Consider the following 17,082-nt stretch of genomic DNA (forward strand, 5'->3'; position numbering starts at 1 on the left):
TCATTGGCTGTTTTGAGGGCACACCTTCATATCACGTCTGCCTTTCCCATTGTGGGGCGAGTTTCAATAACATTGGTAAGTATTTATTCAATTTTGATCTAGTTGCATAATTATTTAGCAATGCAAGAAAGGTGGATATACTTTGTACCCCGGCCTTCGTTGTGAGTATTAAAATATACCCATACCAAACATGATTACTTTAAGTTCAGGTTACGAGAAGATGAAGAATTATTTCTAAGTCGTGCAGGCTAGGGAACTAAGAAACGTGATACTGTAATATTCTAATAGCCTGCACTCACTTTGGGTTTTAGGACTGTTGGATATTGTAATTGTATTGGCTAATTATTAAATTAGACTTTGTGAATGGAGCGACCTTGAAATACTGACGGTGCCCGCTAGTCGCCGGTGGTGCTCTATAGGGCTATGCAGCAGTTATCTAGGCGCCGAGTTGGCACAGTCCAGAGATTTCACACTGTGGGGGGTTCACACTGCGAGCGTGGTTAACAGCAAATGAACATTTGTTACTATGCCTCCTCTATGTGCAAGGAGGTTGTTAATCCCCCCCAGTGTCATCTATAGCTTTGATCTTAGAATTATGAGTATCTGGCATGAGGGGTCTGGTGATCCTGAAAGGAAGTGGAAGATAGTGTTGGAATGTTGAAAGTAACAGACACAGGCTCATTTGGGAACGTATGCAGAAATAAAGCATTTGAGCCCTCAGAGAGAGGACTACAGAGAAACAATTTACAACTGCCCTACACTGCATTGCGGACACTGAAGCACAGCTAATCTGGATTATTCAATGACTAACCACAATGCACGCTATCCTTCAGTTTTACATACAAAATTAGGCCTGACTTGCAGTTGGCTTTCCAACTGATACCAAAGGCGTTGAATGGGGTTGAGGTCAGGGCTCTGTGCAGGGCAGTCAAGTTCTTCAAGGGCACAACAATCATATTGTACCACCTGAGGTGTGCCTCTGTTTATCTCCTTTCATGTCAATCAAGTATAGTAACAGCTTGAAGTGAGGGCGTTTAGTTGTCAATGTGATTGGCAAATATGTATAGAGCAAATAGGTTTTTATTGAATACCTTTCAGTGAGCCTTCATGACCTGTTTGCATCATATGTTTCCTCATTGACTCCAAGAAGTGTTTCAAGAAAGACTTTCAAGAAATCACTTTATTGCAATCCCACACTAGCAGCTCCACAATCTTGGAAGGCCATTTTTAAGAAGTTAGGGCCTTCCAGGTGCGGTGTCGAGCTGGGTCCCACAGGATAAAGTTTTGTAACAGCATGGACTAGTGAGTGGGGTGATTCATTGAGAAGGGTTTCTTCATATAAGAGCATTACAGCAACTCCTCTGGACATTGAGGAACCTGAAATCTGCCTGCCTGCCTGCATGCATGAAGTGTCTTCCCCTGACATAATAACAACATAGCTCAGCTAGTTGACTGCTGTCATAAGGTTGATAGAACTTAGTTGAGTTATTAAATTTAAATTAATTTATATTATTTTATTATTTCAAATTTAATTAGGGGGTCTCCCTCAGCTACCCTGTTAATCGCACAGCACTCTGAATACTGAACCCAGAATAACTGGAGATCACCCTTTATCAACCTCAACATGCACTTATTAATTCAAATGTCTCTATTTGACTTCATTGGTGGATCATTCCATCAGCATGAGAGAGGAAACACAAACACACATCTACAAAAATATATGCTTTAATGACAAATAATTGTTATTATAGTTAAGCAGTTTGGTTGTAATATGGGATAGGGTACTGGCACAGTACAGCACGATACAATTCAGTACATAATGCAGAATGTAGTGACTAGTCAGACCTTATAGTATTAGTATTAGGGTTCATAAGCGATACGCTCTCTCTCAACAAGGTTGTTGGATATCGCTATACAGAAACTCACTATGAATGAACTAATACCATTTTACGCACTGTAGCAGCCAATAATGTTATAACTACCGTTAATGTAATAACTGCCAATAACGTAATAATTTTTCTGTTCTTAATGTAATAAAAGTCAATAATGTAATAACTGACAAATAATGTAATACATTTTCTGAACCAATAACGTAATAACTTTTTGCATATAATGTAATAAGTTATTACATTATTGGCTGGTTATTACATTATTAGCTGGGTTTTTTAAAAATCATAAAAAATGTGATGTATTGTTTATAAAGTGTCACACTTCCATGACACTTACCCTTGTTTCCTCTTTCAAATAACTGCTCAAAAACCTGACCACACGCACGCACGCACACGCACACACACCTACTCTCTCTCTAGGAATTATGACTATTTATTTGTTTGTGGTGCTTGGTTAGACTTATCTCCAGCCCTGCCTTCTACTCCTTAACCATTTGAGTACCAAATGAAGTGCGAGCACATATGTTTGCAAACACAGACAATTACTCTTATGTCATATAATATGAAATCTATACCTCTTTGAAGATGCTTTGTCCACGAATACAAAGACCACCATTTCTTTTCATGAAAAATATCATCTTTAATTAAATGTATTGGTAAATGGTAAATGGACTGCATTTATATAGCGCTTTTATCCAAAGCGCTTTACAATTGATGCCTCTCATTCGCCAGAGCAGTTAGAGGTTAGGGGTTAGGTGTCTTGCTCAAGGACACTTCGACATGCCCAGGGCGGGGTTTGAACCGGCAACCCTCCGACTGCCAGACAATCGGTCTTACCTCCTGAGCTATATCGCCCCATTTAAACGACTTTTATCGCCGTATTTAAACGACTTTTTCAAGCAAACTGTTTCAACCACACTATTATAGCTATTCAGCACTCTCTCTCTCTATGTATATATACCAAACCTGACTCCTGAAAGGTTACATGAAAATGTATTACCAAATCAGAATCCTTGCCCTATTGACATCCCTGGCTATTTGAATACAGTCATGACAAGCTCAACAAAGAGTCTAAAACCGAAGCAAATGATTTCTATAGTTCATTCTTTTTTATTTTTGCCATTTTCTCCAATTTTAATCGTTATACCAATTCTCTGTGTGTATCACGGTCCTGGTCGATGCGCTATCTTCTGTTGATCTGGGGAGGGTGTAGACTACCACATACCTCTGGTACATGTAGAGTCGTCCAACTGCTTCTTTTCACCTGACAGTGAGGCAGAGGTGGGAGTAAGTCACACTTGTGCAAGTCACAAGCAAGTCTCAAGTCACTGTGTTTAGACTCAAGCAAGTCAAGTCGAGTCACTAGTAAACGTCAAGCAAAACAAGTCAAGTCATTGCTCAGGTCAAGCAAGTCACAAGTCAAGTCACCATGAAAGAAGTGCTTAAAACAAGAGAGAAAGGGGCACAATGGCAAGCCATGTCATGAGAAAACTGCACCTGTTAGTGAGTTAGTTAGTTTCTACAACTAGGGAGGGCATGGTTAGGATTTTATCAATACCAATACCACTATTGATACTGCTTATCAATACCAATACTTAACAATACTCTTATCGATACTTCCTAATTTGGAGTGCAAAATACATGTTGTTAAAATAATTATCAGTACTACTTTTATATTAGTTTGGGCAAAAAATATTTAACAAAATAGTTCTCTTGAAAAAATGACACATATTGTTTTCTGAGACAAAACATGAAGCTGGGACCAATTGGTAAAGATACTGTAAACGTAATGTGTATCAAGAGAATGTTTAGTTCTTTAAAAAAGGGACGGTAAACCACCCTTTATTATTATGATAAAACTGAAAGATGTGTTACCAAAGTTATCTTTGTAGGTCATGTTATATACTATATTTTACAGTTTAGAATTTTGCATTAAGAGATTGAAAGTTGAGCACAAGGGATAATAGTGCCAGTTTGGTTGAAGACGTTATTTAAATACACTTGATTAAAGATTATATTTTTCATGGAAAGAAGTGGTGGTCTTTTTTATTTGAGAACACAGCATCTTCAGAGAGGTATAGATTTCATATTATACAACATAAGAGTAATTGTCTGTGTTTGCTAACATGTGTGCCCCCACTTAATTTGGTACTCAAATGGCAAAGGAGTATAAGGCAGGGCTGGAGATAAGTCTAACCATCAAGTTACACAAACAATTAATTCCTAGAGAGAGAGAGAGTAGGTGTGTGTGTGTGTTTTCTCAGAGTTAGGACTAAGATTCAGGGGTCAGGATTGGCCTGGTTTTTGAGCAGCTATTTGAAAGAAGCAACAGTAAGGGTAGGCCTAAGTGTTATGGAAGTCGGACACTTGATAATAAATAAAACTTATACATAGTGATACAAGTATTTTATTACATTATCCCTAAGTGTTATGGAAGTTGGACACTTGATAATAAATAAAACTTCTACATAGTGATACAAGTATATTAATACATTATCGGCTCCTATTATTACATTTTTACTGATTTTTTTAACCCAGCTAATAATGTAATAACCAGTCAATAATCTAATAATTTATTACATTATGTGCAAAAAGTTATTACGTTATTGGTTCAGAAATTTTATTACATTATTGGTAAGTTATTACGTTATCGACTTTTATTACATTAAGAACGGAAAAATTATTACGTTATTGGCAGTTATTACATTAACGGTAGTTATTACATTATTGGCTGCTACACGCACATAGCCTATGATTAGTATGAGACAGACAACAATCAGTTACACTCGACTCATAGCACAAAGTTCTTCAACCATACAATTAGGTTTACGGTCTAGCCGCTGTCTGGCTACTGCTGGGTCTGTATGGACGTACACATAAATAACTAACGGTAGGTTAAACTTTGAATTATGGCATTACTTATGAGTCGGAGTGTGGAGAGGAGAGGAAGAGAGGAAAGAGTAAGGAGAAAGTGATCCCCGAGACCCAGCTGAGGCAGCACGCGCTAAGTTCAAAGCCAGAAGATGCTGCTTGAGACTGCTAGTGTTGGAATGTTGAAAGTAACAGACACAGGCTGGTTTGGGAACGTATGCAGAAATAAAGCATTTGAGCCCTCAGAGAGAGGACTACAGAGAAACAATTTACAACTGCCCTACACTGCATTGCGGACGCCGAAGCACAGCTAATCGATTGTTCAAGACAACAAATGCAGCTAGTCCTCAGTTATTACATACAAGACAACAGGCTGGTTTGGGAACGTATGCAGAAATAAAGCATTTGAGCCCTCAGAGAGAGGACTACAGAGAAACAATTTACAACTGCCCTACACTGCATTGCGGACGCCGAAGCACAGCTAATCTGGATTGTTCAATGACTAACCACAATGCACGCTATCCTTCAGTTTTACATACAAAATTAGGCCTGACTTGCAGTTGGCTTTCCAACTGATACCAAAGGCGTTGAATGGGGTTGAGGTCAGGGCTCTGTGCAGGGCAGTCAAGTTCTTCAAGGGCCCAACAATCATATTGTACCACCTGAGGTGTGCCTCAGTTTATCTCCTTGTCAATCAAGTATAGTAACAGCTTGAAGTGAGGGCGTTTAGTTGTCAATGTGATTGGCAAATATGTATAGAGCAAATAGGTTTTTATTGAATACGTTTCAGTGAGCCTTCATGACCTGTTTACATCATATGTTTCCTCATTGACTCTGAGAAGTGTTTCAAGAACATTGAGTATTTCCTTATTGGAAAACTCATGGCTACAAATGAGAAAAATTCAATTCATCAACATTACCGAACATGTAATCCTTCATGATGGCCTTCAAGGACAGAAGTTGGCACAGTTTTCAGAAACCGTTAGGGTAAGAGTGAGTGCTGGTAATTTTCTGTCAGCCTGGATACCTAAAAATAATTAACTAAAATGTCAATGCCCTTGTAATGCTGTCTACTTAATCTCAGACTGATGGGATGAAAAGTCAGACATACATCTAATGATTAGCTGTACAATTTGGCTTTCAGGTGTGCAGCAGAAGCAGAGACGAACAAGGAGATTTGAATAAAAGGGTTTTTTTTGTTGTTGCTTAAGTGTGTCAGTAATTTGATTTTTTCTTCCAACTCGGTGTCAACGCATCCTGCATGCCAACACATCATACAGTATGAGTTCTTCTAGTAATGACTAATGTACATGTGAAATCAAATAATCAAAAGAAAACTGCATCAATTTGAAGTGTTATCATATTGTAATCAGCTTTTTCCAGTCATGAAATAACCTCTGAAACATGTGCCACTTCTCAGGCTGATGAAATTAAGTTAATTTTTGTAGTCATGGGTTGCTTGAGATGTCAATCAACCGCATACTGTAAATATTGTCATGTCCTTGTATACCAAGCCATCTCGAACAACAATCAGATAAATGTAACAATGATTTGAATTAAATTAACAACATAAAATTCCATATAGATTTTAAAATGTTCCACGTTTCAAAATACATATTCTGTACTACAGGTTCCATAAAAAATATTAATCTGGTCTGATGACTCAATATATTGGTTCCTGAACAAAACAGAGATGGATGTTTTGTCTTTCATAGTGATGGGTTTAGAGCAGGGGTGTCTAGTCATATCCCAAAAGGGCTGGTGTGGGTATTGATTTTTGTTTAAGCCCCTGGTCTAGAGCTACAGAACTGGGACCTGTCAAATAATGAAACAAACAAGGCCAATTAACTAATTATGTAGCTGGTAATCTATTAATTATTCCTTCATGTTCTTAAGCGACATCTAACCACTTATCTTGAGTGAATGCCTAAAAAAATTAACTAGCAGATCCCAGTGAAAAAGAATTACATTTCTTTGAGGGTTTTTTTTTCTTCCTTTTTTGATATTTTTGTTTTTAGCAGTGAAGTGTATCACCCCAACACTGAAGATCAGAAGGAAAAGGTTTGCATTCTAGCTATGCAACTGCATGCAGCTTTTACAGTTTTGCAAATGCCTGGCTATCTAGATTGCAACACTAGCCAAATAGGGTAACATGTTAGACAAACTCATTGTAGCATTACATAAGAATGTCATGAGGAACTTTAATGAGTTACCTTAATTATAACTTACCCCAGCACCACTATAATGTATTCAGAGACATATTTGACTATAAACATATTTTAATTGCCAGAAATTAAGTGGCATTAAATTGTAGTCACAATGAAGAGACAGTTTTATATCAGAATACAACAGGTGCCACACAAAACTGATATGACTGAACTGAAAATCCACTCCTGTGGATGTTTTACCAGTCGGTAATAGCCAGCATCCTGTTCTATGCTGTAGTGTGCTGGGGGGGCAGCACATCAAAGAGGGACTCCTCTAGGCTGGACAAGCTGATCAGGCGGGCCGGCTCTGTGGTTGGCGTGAAGCTGGACTCCCTGGTGACAGTGGCGGAAAAGAGGACACTAGAAAAACTGCTGGCAATTCTGGACAATACCAGCCATCCCCTGCACACTGTCATCAGCAACCAGAGAAGTATGTTCAGCGACAGGCTGCTGCTCCCGAGGATCAACACGAACAGACTGAAAAATTCCTTTGTTCCCCGTGCCATCAGACTGCACAACTCCAAAGTTGGAAGGGAGAGGAGGGGGTGGGGGAGGATAGGTTAGGTCTGAGGAAGTAGAGTTAGGCCTGATCACCTGAACATCATCATCATCACACTGAACAGTCTCATTATTTATTGTTTACTACCTATTTAATTAAACTGGAACAACCGCTGCTATTTTATATAACCGCTGCTACTTTATTCTTTATTTATTTTCTTTATTTATTTTCTGTATATTGTTACTATCTCTATGTTTGGTGTGTGATGTTTAACTTGTTAACTTTTTAACTTATGGTGCTGTACTCACTGGAAACCTGAATTTCCCTAAGGGAACTTCCCTACGGGATCAATAAAGTTTCTATCTATCTATCTATCTATCTATGACCACACTCTTTCTAAAACAAAAAAAAGCAATACCACCTTCCTTCTTCCGGGGACCTATTCCAGTTTATTCTGACCATCTTTCCAATAATGGAAAGATCTCACCTTAGGCACCAAGCATAAAAATTGGGTCAAGTCTTAAAATTACTCAATTTGGAAAGAAAGTAATGTAATACTCCATATTTACTTATCTTTTCATTTCCTTCCTGGGGGAATAATCAGCGTAGTGTTGCTACTGAACCTTATTTATTGTTTCGGAGCTTCTTCCTGAAGCAGCATCTCTCTTGTTACATTCCAGTAGGGTTAGGGTTAGGGTTAGGGTTAGGGCTACTTACATCGCTGAGATAAGTTGTACTGCATCATTTCCTTTTAAGTGTATGTTTTTTCACAATTGAGCCATTGTGTGCAGACAAGGATATTTTAGATATTTACAGACATTTCTGATGACGTAAAAGCTTTATAAATTGCTGAGATTTATAATAGGGCTTTTGGAAGTTTATGGCCCATGCAATACAATCCACCAAAGTGCTAATGTGGCGCACACACATTACATAAATACTTGTTTCTGTCCACAAGGGATTTAACTCATATTTCTCAAGTGGGGTAAACATAGAAAAGAAATATGGAAAACATGTAATGCAGCAGTTATTAAGTTCTCTACCGGTACATGTATTTTTTCAATGTTTGTTCTGACCTGACCTGACCTGTCTTCGCGTTATTTACTGTGTAATATTACACTTAACATTTAATACACTGATTTACTGGCTAGCATTAAATGTGAGTTTATGAAGTAGTTAGCAAGCAGTCATAACTTGCTATGTTCAGATAGACAGTTTATAGAGTGGGTGAGAGCAGCATCCATCTCTTTTTTTGTGCATTAGTAGGTGATATGTCACAGGTATGAAAGTATAAAGTTCATGTGACGTATGAAGTTAACCATGCATGATTAACACAATGGCAGCATTATGGGACCCTAAGTTTCGGGTAGTTAATGAAGTGACAAATTTGGTTAGCTTGCCAAGTGTTCTGTAAAACAGGAAGCAATTTTATTTTTGGTAATGGAGTTGCTGACTAACTCTTATAGTCATGAGGCACTGAAGATGATTGCATCAGCTCACAAAATCATGCTCCCAGCACCGCCTGATGGACAGCTTTCATCCAAACAAATTGCTTGTTTTGTATACATATTTACAGTCAAAACCAAAAAGTGTGTAACTTGAAAGCAGCTCATCAATTAATACTGTTGCTGCTGCGAGTAATCAGAGATACCATATTATGTGTGTGTTTTGTATTTAGGTTAAACTGATGGAAGCCACATGAATCTGATTACACACTCAGAATGTTAGCCTATAATCTACACAGGTTATGTGAATCAATACAGGCAAATCTCAACTCGAGACTCAATACAGACCTCTCAACTCAAATTTGAATTCAATGTGTTGTACCGCATTTCCAAAATGCAGCAAACATTATTTTTCTATTTATTCATATTTTTCTGTGTGAAAAATGTAGAATCATATATTCATGGGACCTCTGGGACTAAACATTGTTTGTGCTTGTGCACTTCCAACTTGGCAGAATAGACTATAAAATAATCTGTTTATATGTACAGCCTCTGGAAACATGAAGGTGCTTTTAACTTGTAAAGACTTGACACTAAAACTGGCAGGTCAACATAAATTTAATACACTATAACTGTAATAATATTTTTTTAACTCCAGAAAGTGAACTCTCCTTTTAAAACTTCCTTTAGAGTTACTTCTAATCTTTCCTTTGGAAAAGGTACTTACCCTAACATGTCCAATAGCCACACAGTGTTTAATGTGTATACTTTCCGTTGTTTTTAAGTGAACATCAAAGTCCTCTGGAGGAACTTTTCCGAAAGTAGAATATATACTGACATAAAATGGTCAAGATCAAACAAGTTCTTAAGAATATATGGGCAGATAAGCAGGCTATTGGTGCTTTCAGATACTGCAATTAAAATTAAAATAAAAAACATTTCATATGATGTATGTCTTTAAATTTTTTTATTTTTTTTTGTCTTTACATACAAGAAACAAAAATTAAATACTTACTCACTGAAATACCGGCTCTTAACCATGAATTCTAGTGACTAAATTGTAGTTATCAAAATTTTAGATTGGTTATGGATATTTTGTTTCATTTTTTTAGTGAAATTTTCGAACAGCCTGGGTGTGTTAATTAGACAATCGTTCCATTCCGACAGAGGTGTTTCTGACAAACTATTATCAAAATTCCTAGAAAGTACGCAATTAAACTCAGGCTATAACCTAAACTTTCTGATAACTAAAAGGTGGTCACTTGAAATGATGAAAAACAGAGGAGGCATTTCAGTTTTAGTTTCTTTGTATTTACCTTTTTTTTACCTGTGGTAATTGGCCAGTAATTTGATATTGGGACTGTGAAAGGAATCGTTACCATTTACAATATATTGCAATATGTTCTATTTCTTTAATAGAAGCCATTCAAGACAAAGGCGCTACAAATCCCTGTGGGGGATCCTGGCTGTGGTATCAGCTCACATACAATGCAGAGACACGCAGTTGTGGATAATCCCATTGTGCACCAGCGTGCGAGTGGTGTAGGCTGATCATAAGCTGCAGGGTGAATGAACGGGCAGCATGGGGACAACCACAGTGAAGCTGTAGGCGAATTGTGAATGAAAACGGCTGGGTGGGAGCATCACCAGACAGTTCTGAGGTCTGCGTGTGTGTCAGCGCCGGTGTTTGCTGCAGCCGGCTGGGACAGGCTCTTCAGCTCGGCTGTTTGTTTGTGGGCCCAGCTGTGGGCCCATTATTCTCAGGCTGTGCACTGATGTGTCAGGCATATGCCAAGACAGGCTGAGCTTCCAGTGTACCTTGGGTGCCACGGCACACTAGTATACGGTGTAAATGTATACTACGGAGTAAGGAGTGCATAAATCAAAGGAATTTTTTTAACATATGAACATATGTGAATGGTTCATTTTGCTGAATTTTATTAAACAATTTTATTAAATGACACACAAGCTGGATACACAACGATTGCGCAAATCTGCTTTCCTTTTACTTTTATTCATGATTTATAGTACATCAATATGTATGCCCAATGCAGGCCCAATTTACATAGATTCCATTTAGTAGATATATATATATATATACAGTATATTATGTATGCATGCTTGTATGCATGTGGATATGTCTATTATCTTCCAATAAATATAAAAACATATAACAGTATTTGAAATAAAAGCAGTGTTGCCCATTAAAAGTGCATCTTGCTAGAGTGCTTCGTCATTAATATTTTCATTTCATCAATGCTATATTTGAGTGCACACATTGCTTACGTGAACAGATGGATCTATACTAAATACAGTAGTGTGACATATTCATCTCATCATTCAATTTTCATATTTTGTTAACTTCAGCCCATAAAAATAAATAACACAGATGCCTAAATATTATTTGTGACAATTTCCTACCCTCTACATATTTGCTTATTGCACATGTTTCACAATATTAAGTTAACATTAATGTGTGAAGGCCAGGGTGGGGCGGGGGGTGAAGCAGGAACACTGCTGATTTGGGTATGTCGATGGTGGGGAGGTGTGCTCACAGCATGCTGTTCTTTACTCTCTCAAATATGTTCCTGACCTTGACTGCCGGCACACATCCTTCTCTCAGGATGCCGATGGTACCTGGAAGCACACAGACCCCAGTGGCATTCCTTAACTGGTCACTTTTTGCATTTCACCTGAGTTTTACATAGCCCCGAGATTCCTCAGAGCCCTCAGAGTGAAGATACATGAAGGTAACAGTAGAAGACAGTACACGGTACAGTAAAGACAGAACCTTCTGCTACTTTACCTTCATCAATCTTCAAACAGTTGACCACAGTTGATGCCACCACTTCATTTGACTCTCCATCGCACAGTACTCCTTGTATCTTGTGTCCAAGGCGTCTATACCAAAAGAAGCGATTGTATACACTTCTCCATGAACATGAGCAGCTTCATCCACATCTTGACAGATTGGCATGACTACATTACTATGTAACAGGTAAGTATGCCATATAATGATATCTGTTCCACCATCACTATCAAGACAGGAGCAGGAAGACAGACACATACACACTCATTGCATTCCTGGAAAACACTCACGTGACAACCATGTCATGGTGGGTGCTGTCTGGCTCCCCACTGGGGTTGGCAGATGTGATGGCAAGGGGCCCAGTGATATCACAGAGGTGCACCGTGACCGTGTGGTCAGGTACGCGGATCATGATGCTGTCTTTCGTTCCAACGCGGTCATAGGCTGGTCCAACTCCTAAACACATATTCAGAATCAACCCAAGAACACTAAGCGCTACCATTAAAAATACTAAAGATACAGTCACAAGTAGGAAGGATGATTGACTGTCTCTTTGTCACCTAGTTTGAATAGCCACTCCCCCTTGGGAACGATGCAGCTGATGCCACCAGGGTATACGTTCTTCATGAACTCCCACAACAGGGGGCTGAAGGGCGGTTTGGCTGCCATCAGCTGCTCCACACTGCTGATGCAGATACAGATAGGCTTCTCTGCTGGGCGGTCCTGTGGATGAAGAAGTGTGGAGGACAAAATGTTCATAACCCCACCCTTAAAATTAGCACTGCCTCAGCGCACTTTATCAAAACAAAGGTTTTAGAGTCACAGATAATCAGGCACTGATTAATTGTAACATCTGCTCCAGAAAGCTATCGACCACTGTTATGCCAGACGTGCCTTCATCAGGCACACACAATCCACGGCCCTCACCTTTATGTTGTAAATCTTCTCAATGGCTTTAGGGTTCTTGCAGGAGGCTGCCAGGGCATACACGGTGTCTGTGGGGATGCCACACACCCCGTTCTTATCCAGCAGCCGCGAAATGCTCAGCAGCCCACTGGTCAGGCGGGAGTCAGCGATGGGGCAGGGGAGAGGTGGTGCCGCTTCTTTCTTCTTCTTTTCATCCTGTACACAGAAAATATTGTGAGATAAGCAGTGAGATCCCCCTCCATGCCAGCAGCCAGGGCTGAACGAGATAAAATATACGAGGAAAAGGCAGACTAACCTTAAACACTGGAGGGCCTGTTGGCATCAGGTCCTTGGAGAAGATGCAGTTGGCCATCGAGGCGAGGGCTCCATACAGACAGATTATGGAGAATATTGCCAGCATAGCAACTGTAAGACAAGCACAGGAGTTTGAAAAGCAGACCCCCCTACCATTTACTGACTTACCCAAGGAGTGTGGTACAGTTCTTAGATATTTCAAATTGCTCTATAGTGATGTCACTGTTTTGTGGTGCAGAATCATTGTGACTCCTTAGGTCATACAAGGTTTGTATTTTTAAAGAATCTTAAAATCTCATAATTATTTTGTGTAACATATGAAGATCTTACTTTCCAGCTGGTAGGGCAGTCTGCCAACGGTGGAGAGGAGAAAGCAGACCAGTATGATCTCCATCACAGTGGTCAGTGTTAGTAGGACCAGGTTCGCATAGGCAGCTGTGTACAGAGAGGGGCCAGAACATGATAGTCCCATGAAAATTAGTCACCAATGTATTAATGGTTCCACCATATCAATCGATACCTATAACCACTATAAATACATACAGGAGATTAGGGGTAGATGAAAAAAAGTTTCATTTGACAAATTCAAATGTCATGACTTCTTCAACCCTTTGAAGAGCATGTTATTGGGATTTTGTTTTTAAATTTTTTTAATTTTATTTATTTTAAGTCAGTGTTCTAGAACTGCATTGCTTTCAATTACCAGTAATGATTGTTACATCAACATTAGAATATTCAGTTAAGAATATACTAATCACATATTTGTGATCTTACACCTTTAAAAGGGTTAAAAAATAAAAATAAAACAAAATTGCTACATCAGAACCACAGCCAAGAATAATTTGCAGTGGCATTTAGCTTACATACCAGCTGTAAAAAATATTTGAACAGCTGCATAGCGATGTTGTTGTCAGGATGCGTGGGGGGACCCAAACGCAGAGGGCAAAAATACAAAAACTCCAAATGAATGAGAACAAAAGACTTTACTAACAAGGGGGGAACAAAGGGAACAAAAAGCCTCTCAGGGCAACCTTAACAAATGACGGAAAACTTCAAAACGCAGGAACAAATAAAATTCAGAAAATACAAAACACACAAGGGAACTAGAACATTGGCAGGAATACATGGAGCAGGTACATGCAGAGGCTTCGCACAAACAACCAGACATTACCACAAGGATCCAGCACCTGAGTCAAGCAAGAGGGAAACTTAAATAGAACAGACACTGACGAGACACAGGAGGGCACCATGAACAATCAAGCCACAGAGAGGGAAGGAAAAACGAGACAACCAGCAAACACTAATTGGATAATGGAAAATAATCATACAATTAACACAGGGGGAGCAGGACACAAAACAGAAGTGCCGCCATCTGGCGGCCCAACAGGGAAAACGCAGACAGGAAGACCGGACCATGACAGTTGTTACTTTACTTTTTGTTACACCTGGCTAAATACTTTATGGAACCCTTTGCAGTTTTTAACTCAAAATGCAAATTGTAGTCCTCCTAAAGTGACTTGATGATTACAAACCTGAATTCTGAAGGGAAGTAATACTTTTTTTCATCATTTCACAACATTTAAATTATGTACAGGTGGCTTGCCCACCCCTCCCATTCCAATATTGTTTGTTCTATATTAACAGATTATAATGTTATAGTGTTAGGGTTCTTTTCAGCAGAGCATCCATATCACTGCATTACCCCAAGAACCTTTTAGTGCCTTTCTACTTACCAGCAAGCATGAGGAATCCATTCACTACAAGGAATGCGATTGCTCCAGCTGTAAAGCCATATGCTGAACCAGCAGAAATACCAAGCTCCGGGCCTAATGAAAAAATAAAGGCATTTATATTAACTACATGGATGCTATATTACCGTTATAGTAACTACATGGATGTTTGTAAAGTGTGACGTCATACAGTCGGCTCTCACCTGCAAACCGATACCAGGTCCAGGTGGCCCAAATGGCTGCATAGAGCAGAGGTATCACCGAGCCAAACCGCCGGCCACCTTGGACCTGCAATCGGCTGACATACACCTGAACAACCGCGCCCGAGATCAGCACCCAGGGCACGGTGAGGTGCAGGAAGGCGGGATTGGGCTGGCTGGCGTGGATGGCAGAGAGAGCCGCCACCCCATTGGTGAGATAGAACAGGGTATCAGGCAGTTCTGCGGCTGTGTGTCCAGTGGGAGCCTGCTGCCATGCTCTACCCCTGAGAACAGACAGCGCCCTCAAGAGGCTGTCCATAGACACGGGCTGCGGCCCCACAAAAATCAGTGCCTTCTCTGCTATGGTGTTGATCAAGCGGGCAAAGGTGCCATAGAAGGAGAGGGCGGTGAAAAGGGAGCATGTGACCCCGAAGAAGACGTAGTAGCCCTGAAGGGGGATCTGGGAGATGGTGGAGACTGTGAGCAGGAGGAAGAGGCCGTTATGGAGCAGCTCTAGGGTGTCCATGTTCAGGCTCAACAAGCAAAGGATCATCGCTGCAGCCAGGAAGAACCAATCACCCACCATGGCCTCCCTGGCACCAGCTGGTACCTTTCCGTCCATCAGGACCGACAGCACAAACTCCTCCCAAGATTTGACCAGCCAGTAAGTGCAGTGCAAGCCGAACTTGGTGGCATGGTAGCAGTCTTGGCGGAGGTAGCTGTAGTAGCTGGAGAGCAGCTGAGCCCCGGAGATGATGGAGACCCATACGGCCCCCACGGCGAAGGACGGGACATAGCCGAAGCAGTAGAAAGCAAAGATGAAGGGCGATACAGTGTCACAGAAGAAGCCCAGTGCCATGGGCTCAGCATATTTGGTGTTCTTCTTCTTCTCCTGCCCCAGGCTCTGGGAGCTGCTGGAGTTGGCCGTGCCCAATAGGAGTACATTGAAGAGCGGGCTCCCAAAGCCCTTCAGCGCGTAACGCTGGGACACACCCTTGATCAACAGTGTAACCGACCCATAGATGGCAAACAAGAGGATGAGCAGCTCTAGCACCCCGGACACCACCAAGCCCCACCGGCCCACCAGCCCAACCGCCTCAAACACCAGGGCGCCGGTGATAGCCCCAAACACAAAAGGCATAATGTAGTTGACTGTGGCGGAGCAGAAGGCCAGAATAAATGACAGGAGTGTATAGGGAACGAGCCCCGCGATGGCGGACTGGCTGATGGGAGGGGAGAGCCACTCAGGACTCCCCAGGGTGGCATTAAGGTCTTCGGCTAATGAAACGTTGCCTGAGGTGGACCCCCCAAGGAAGATCCTGGTGGCACCATAGCTGCTCCACAGTGCCGCGTAGCCAACGAAGGATGTCCCGCTTAGGTGGTCATACTTGCGGAAGGACAGCAAGCCAGCCAGGAGTTGGCACACTCCTCCTATGAGAATGAGATGAACGCCTGCACACACACGCACATACACACAGACACACACAGATATATACACGTACGTACACGCACACACACAAACACACATAGAGAGCCGGAGGAGGGAGAAATAGGAGACATCTATAAGTGTCATCTGACCCTAGTGTAAATTCTATATTCCTCTTGTGTTGGAGAGAAGTGTAAGAAACTATATGAGTCACACAATATTTTCCATTACGTTCAAACATTTGGTTGCCACGTAAATATTAGAAAAACTTTTTTTTTCATCAGGTGATTTCTCCCTGATGAAAAATGATGTTATGAAATGTTACAAAGTTCAACCTGCCTTACCTGCCAGAATGTCCTCCACCCCCTGTGCTGGAATGCCAGTATGTGCTCCGTTAAAGTTCTGCAGCAGCACCAGGAACGCACTGATCCCATTGGCCAGCAAGCCAAGCGTCCCTGGCTCCCCATAGAAACTGGCAGGAAATCCATCTGAGGTTGTCATTGTGATTGTCTAATGAAGTTGCTAGGAAACAGGTTTTTTTTAAAGACAGAAAAAAGAAAAAGCAATAATATTATAATATGTTTTAAGTAAGAACTGCTACTGCAGGTGGCAAAACATTTATGATTTAATTCAAGCAAAAAATGAAACACTGAGTGCACTTGTTTTTCAAAATATATTACTCTCATGAAATATTAAACAATTGTGACTGGTTGTTAGAAATGTTAACTGCCGCATATATCAAATATACTTAGATTACTAGTTATCAAAATATAAATATAAATTAG

General features: G+C 40.5%; 1 protein-coding gene across 1 annotated transcript; it reads right to left on the reverse strand.

The window, feature by feature from the left end:
• Positions 1–11,205: 11,205 nt before the first annotated feature.
• si:ch211-153b23.3 (uncharacterized) lies at positions 11,206–16,815 on the reverse strand. Its single transcript, XM_064328297.1, has 10 exons — positions 16,642–16,815; positions 14,875–16,323; positions 14,675–14,767; positions 13,272–13,376; positions 12,943–13,052; positions 12,648–12,842; positions 12,281–12,443; positions 12,011–12,176; positions 11,718–11,812; positions 11,206–11,548 (listed from the first exon to the last, which is right to left on the reverse strand). The coding sequence occupies exons 1-10, from the start codon at positions 16,796–16,798 to the stop codon at positions 11,463–11,465; spliced, it is 2,619 nt and encodes an 872-aa protein (XP_064184367.1). The 5' UTR covers positions 16,799–16,815; the 3' UTR covers positions 11,206–11,462.
• Between the last annotated feature and the right edge of the window lie 267 nt (positions 16,816–17,082).

The sequence above is a fragment of the Anguilla rostrata genome, chromosome 3 (genome assembly GCF_018555375.3).
Source record: "Anguilla rostrata isolate EN2019 chromosome 3, ASM1855537v3, whole genome shotgun sequence".
NCBI lineage: Eukaryota > Metazoa > Chordata > Actinopteri > Anguilliformes > Anguillidae > Anguilla > Anguilla rostrata.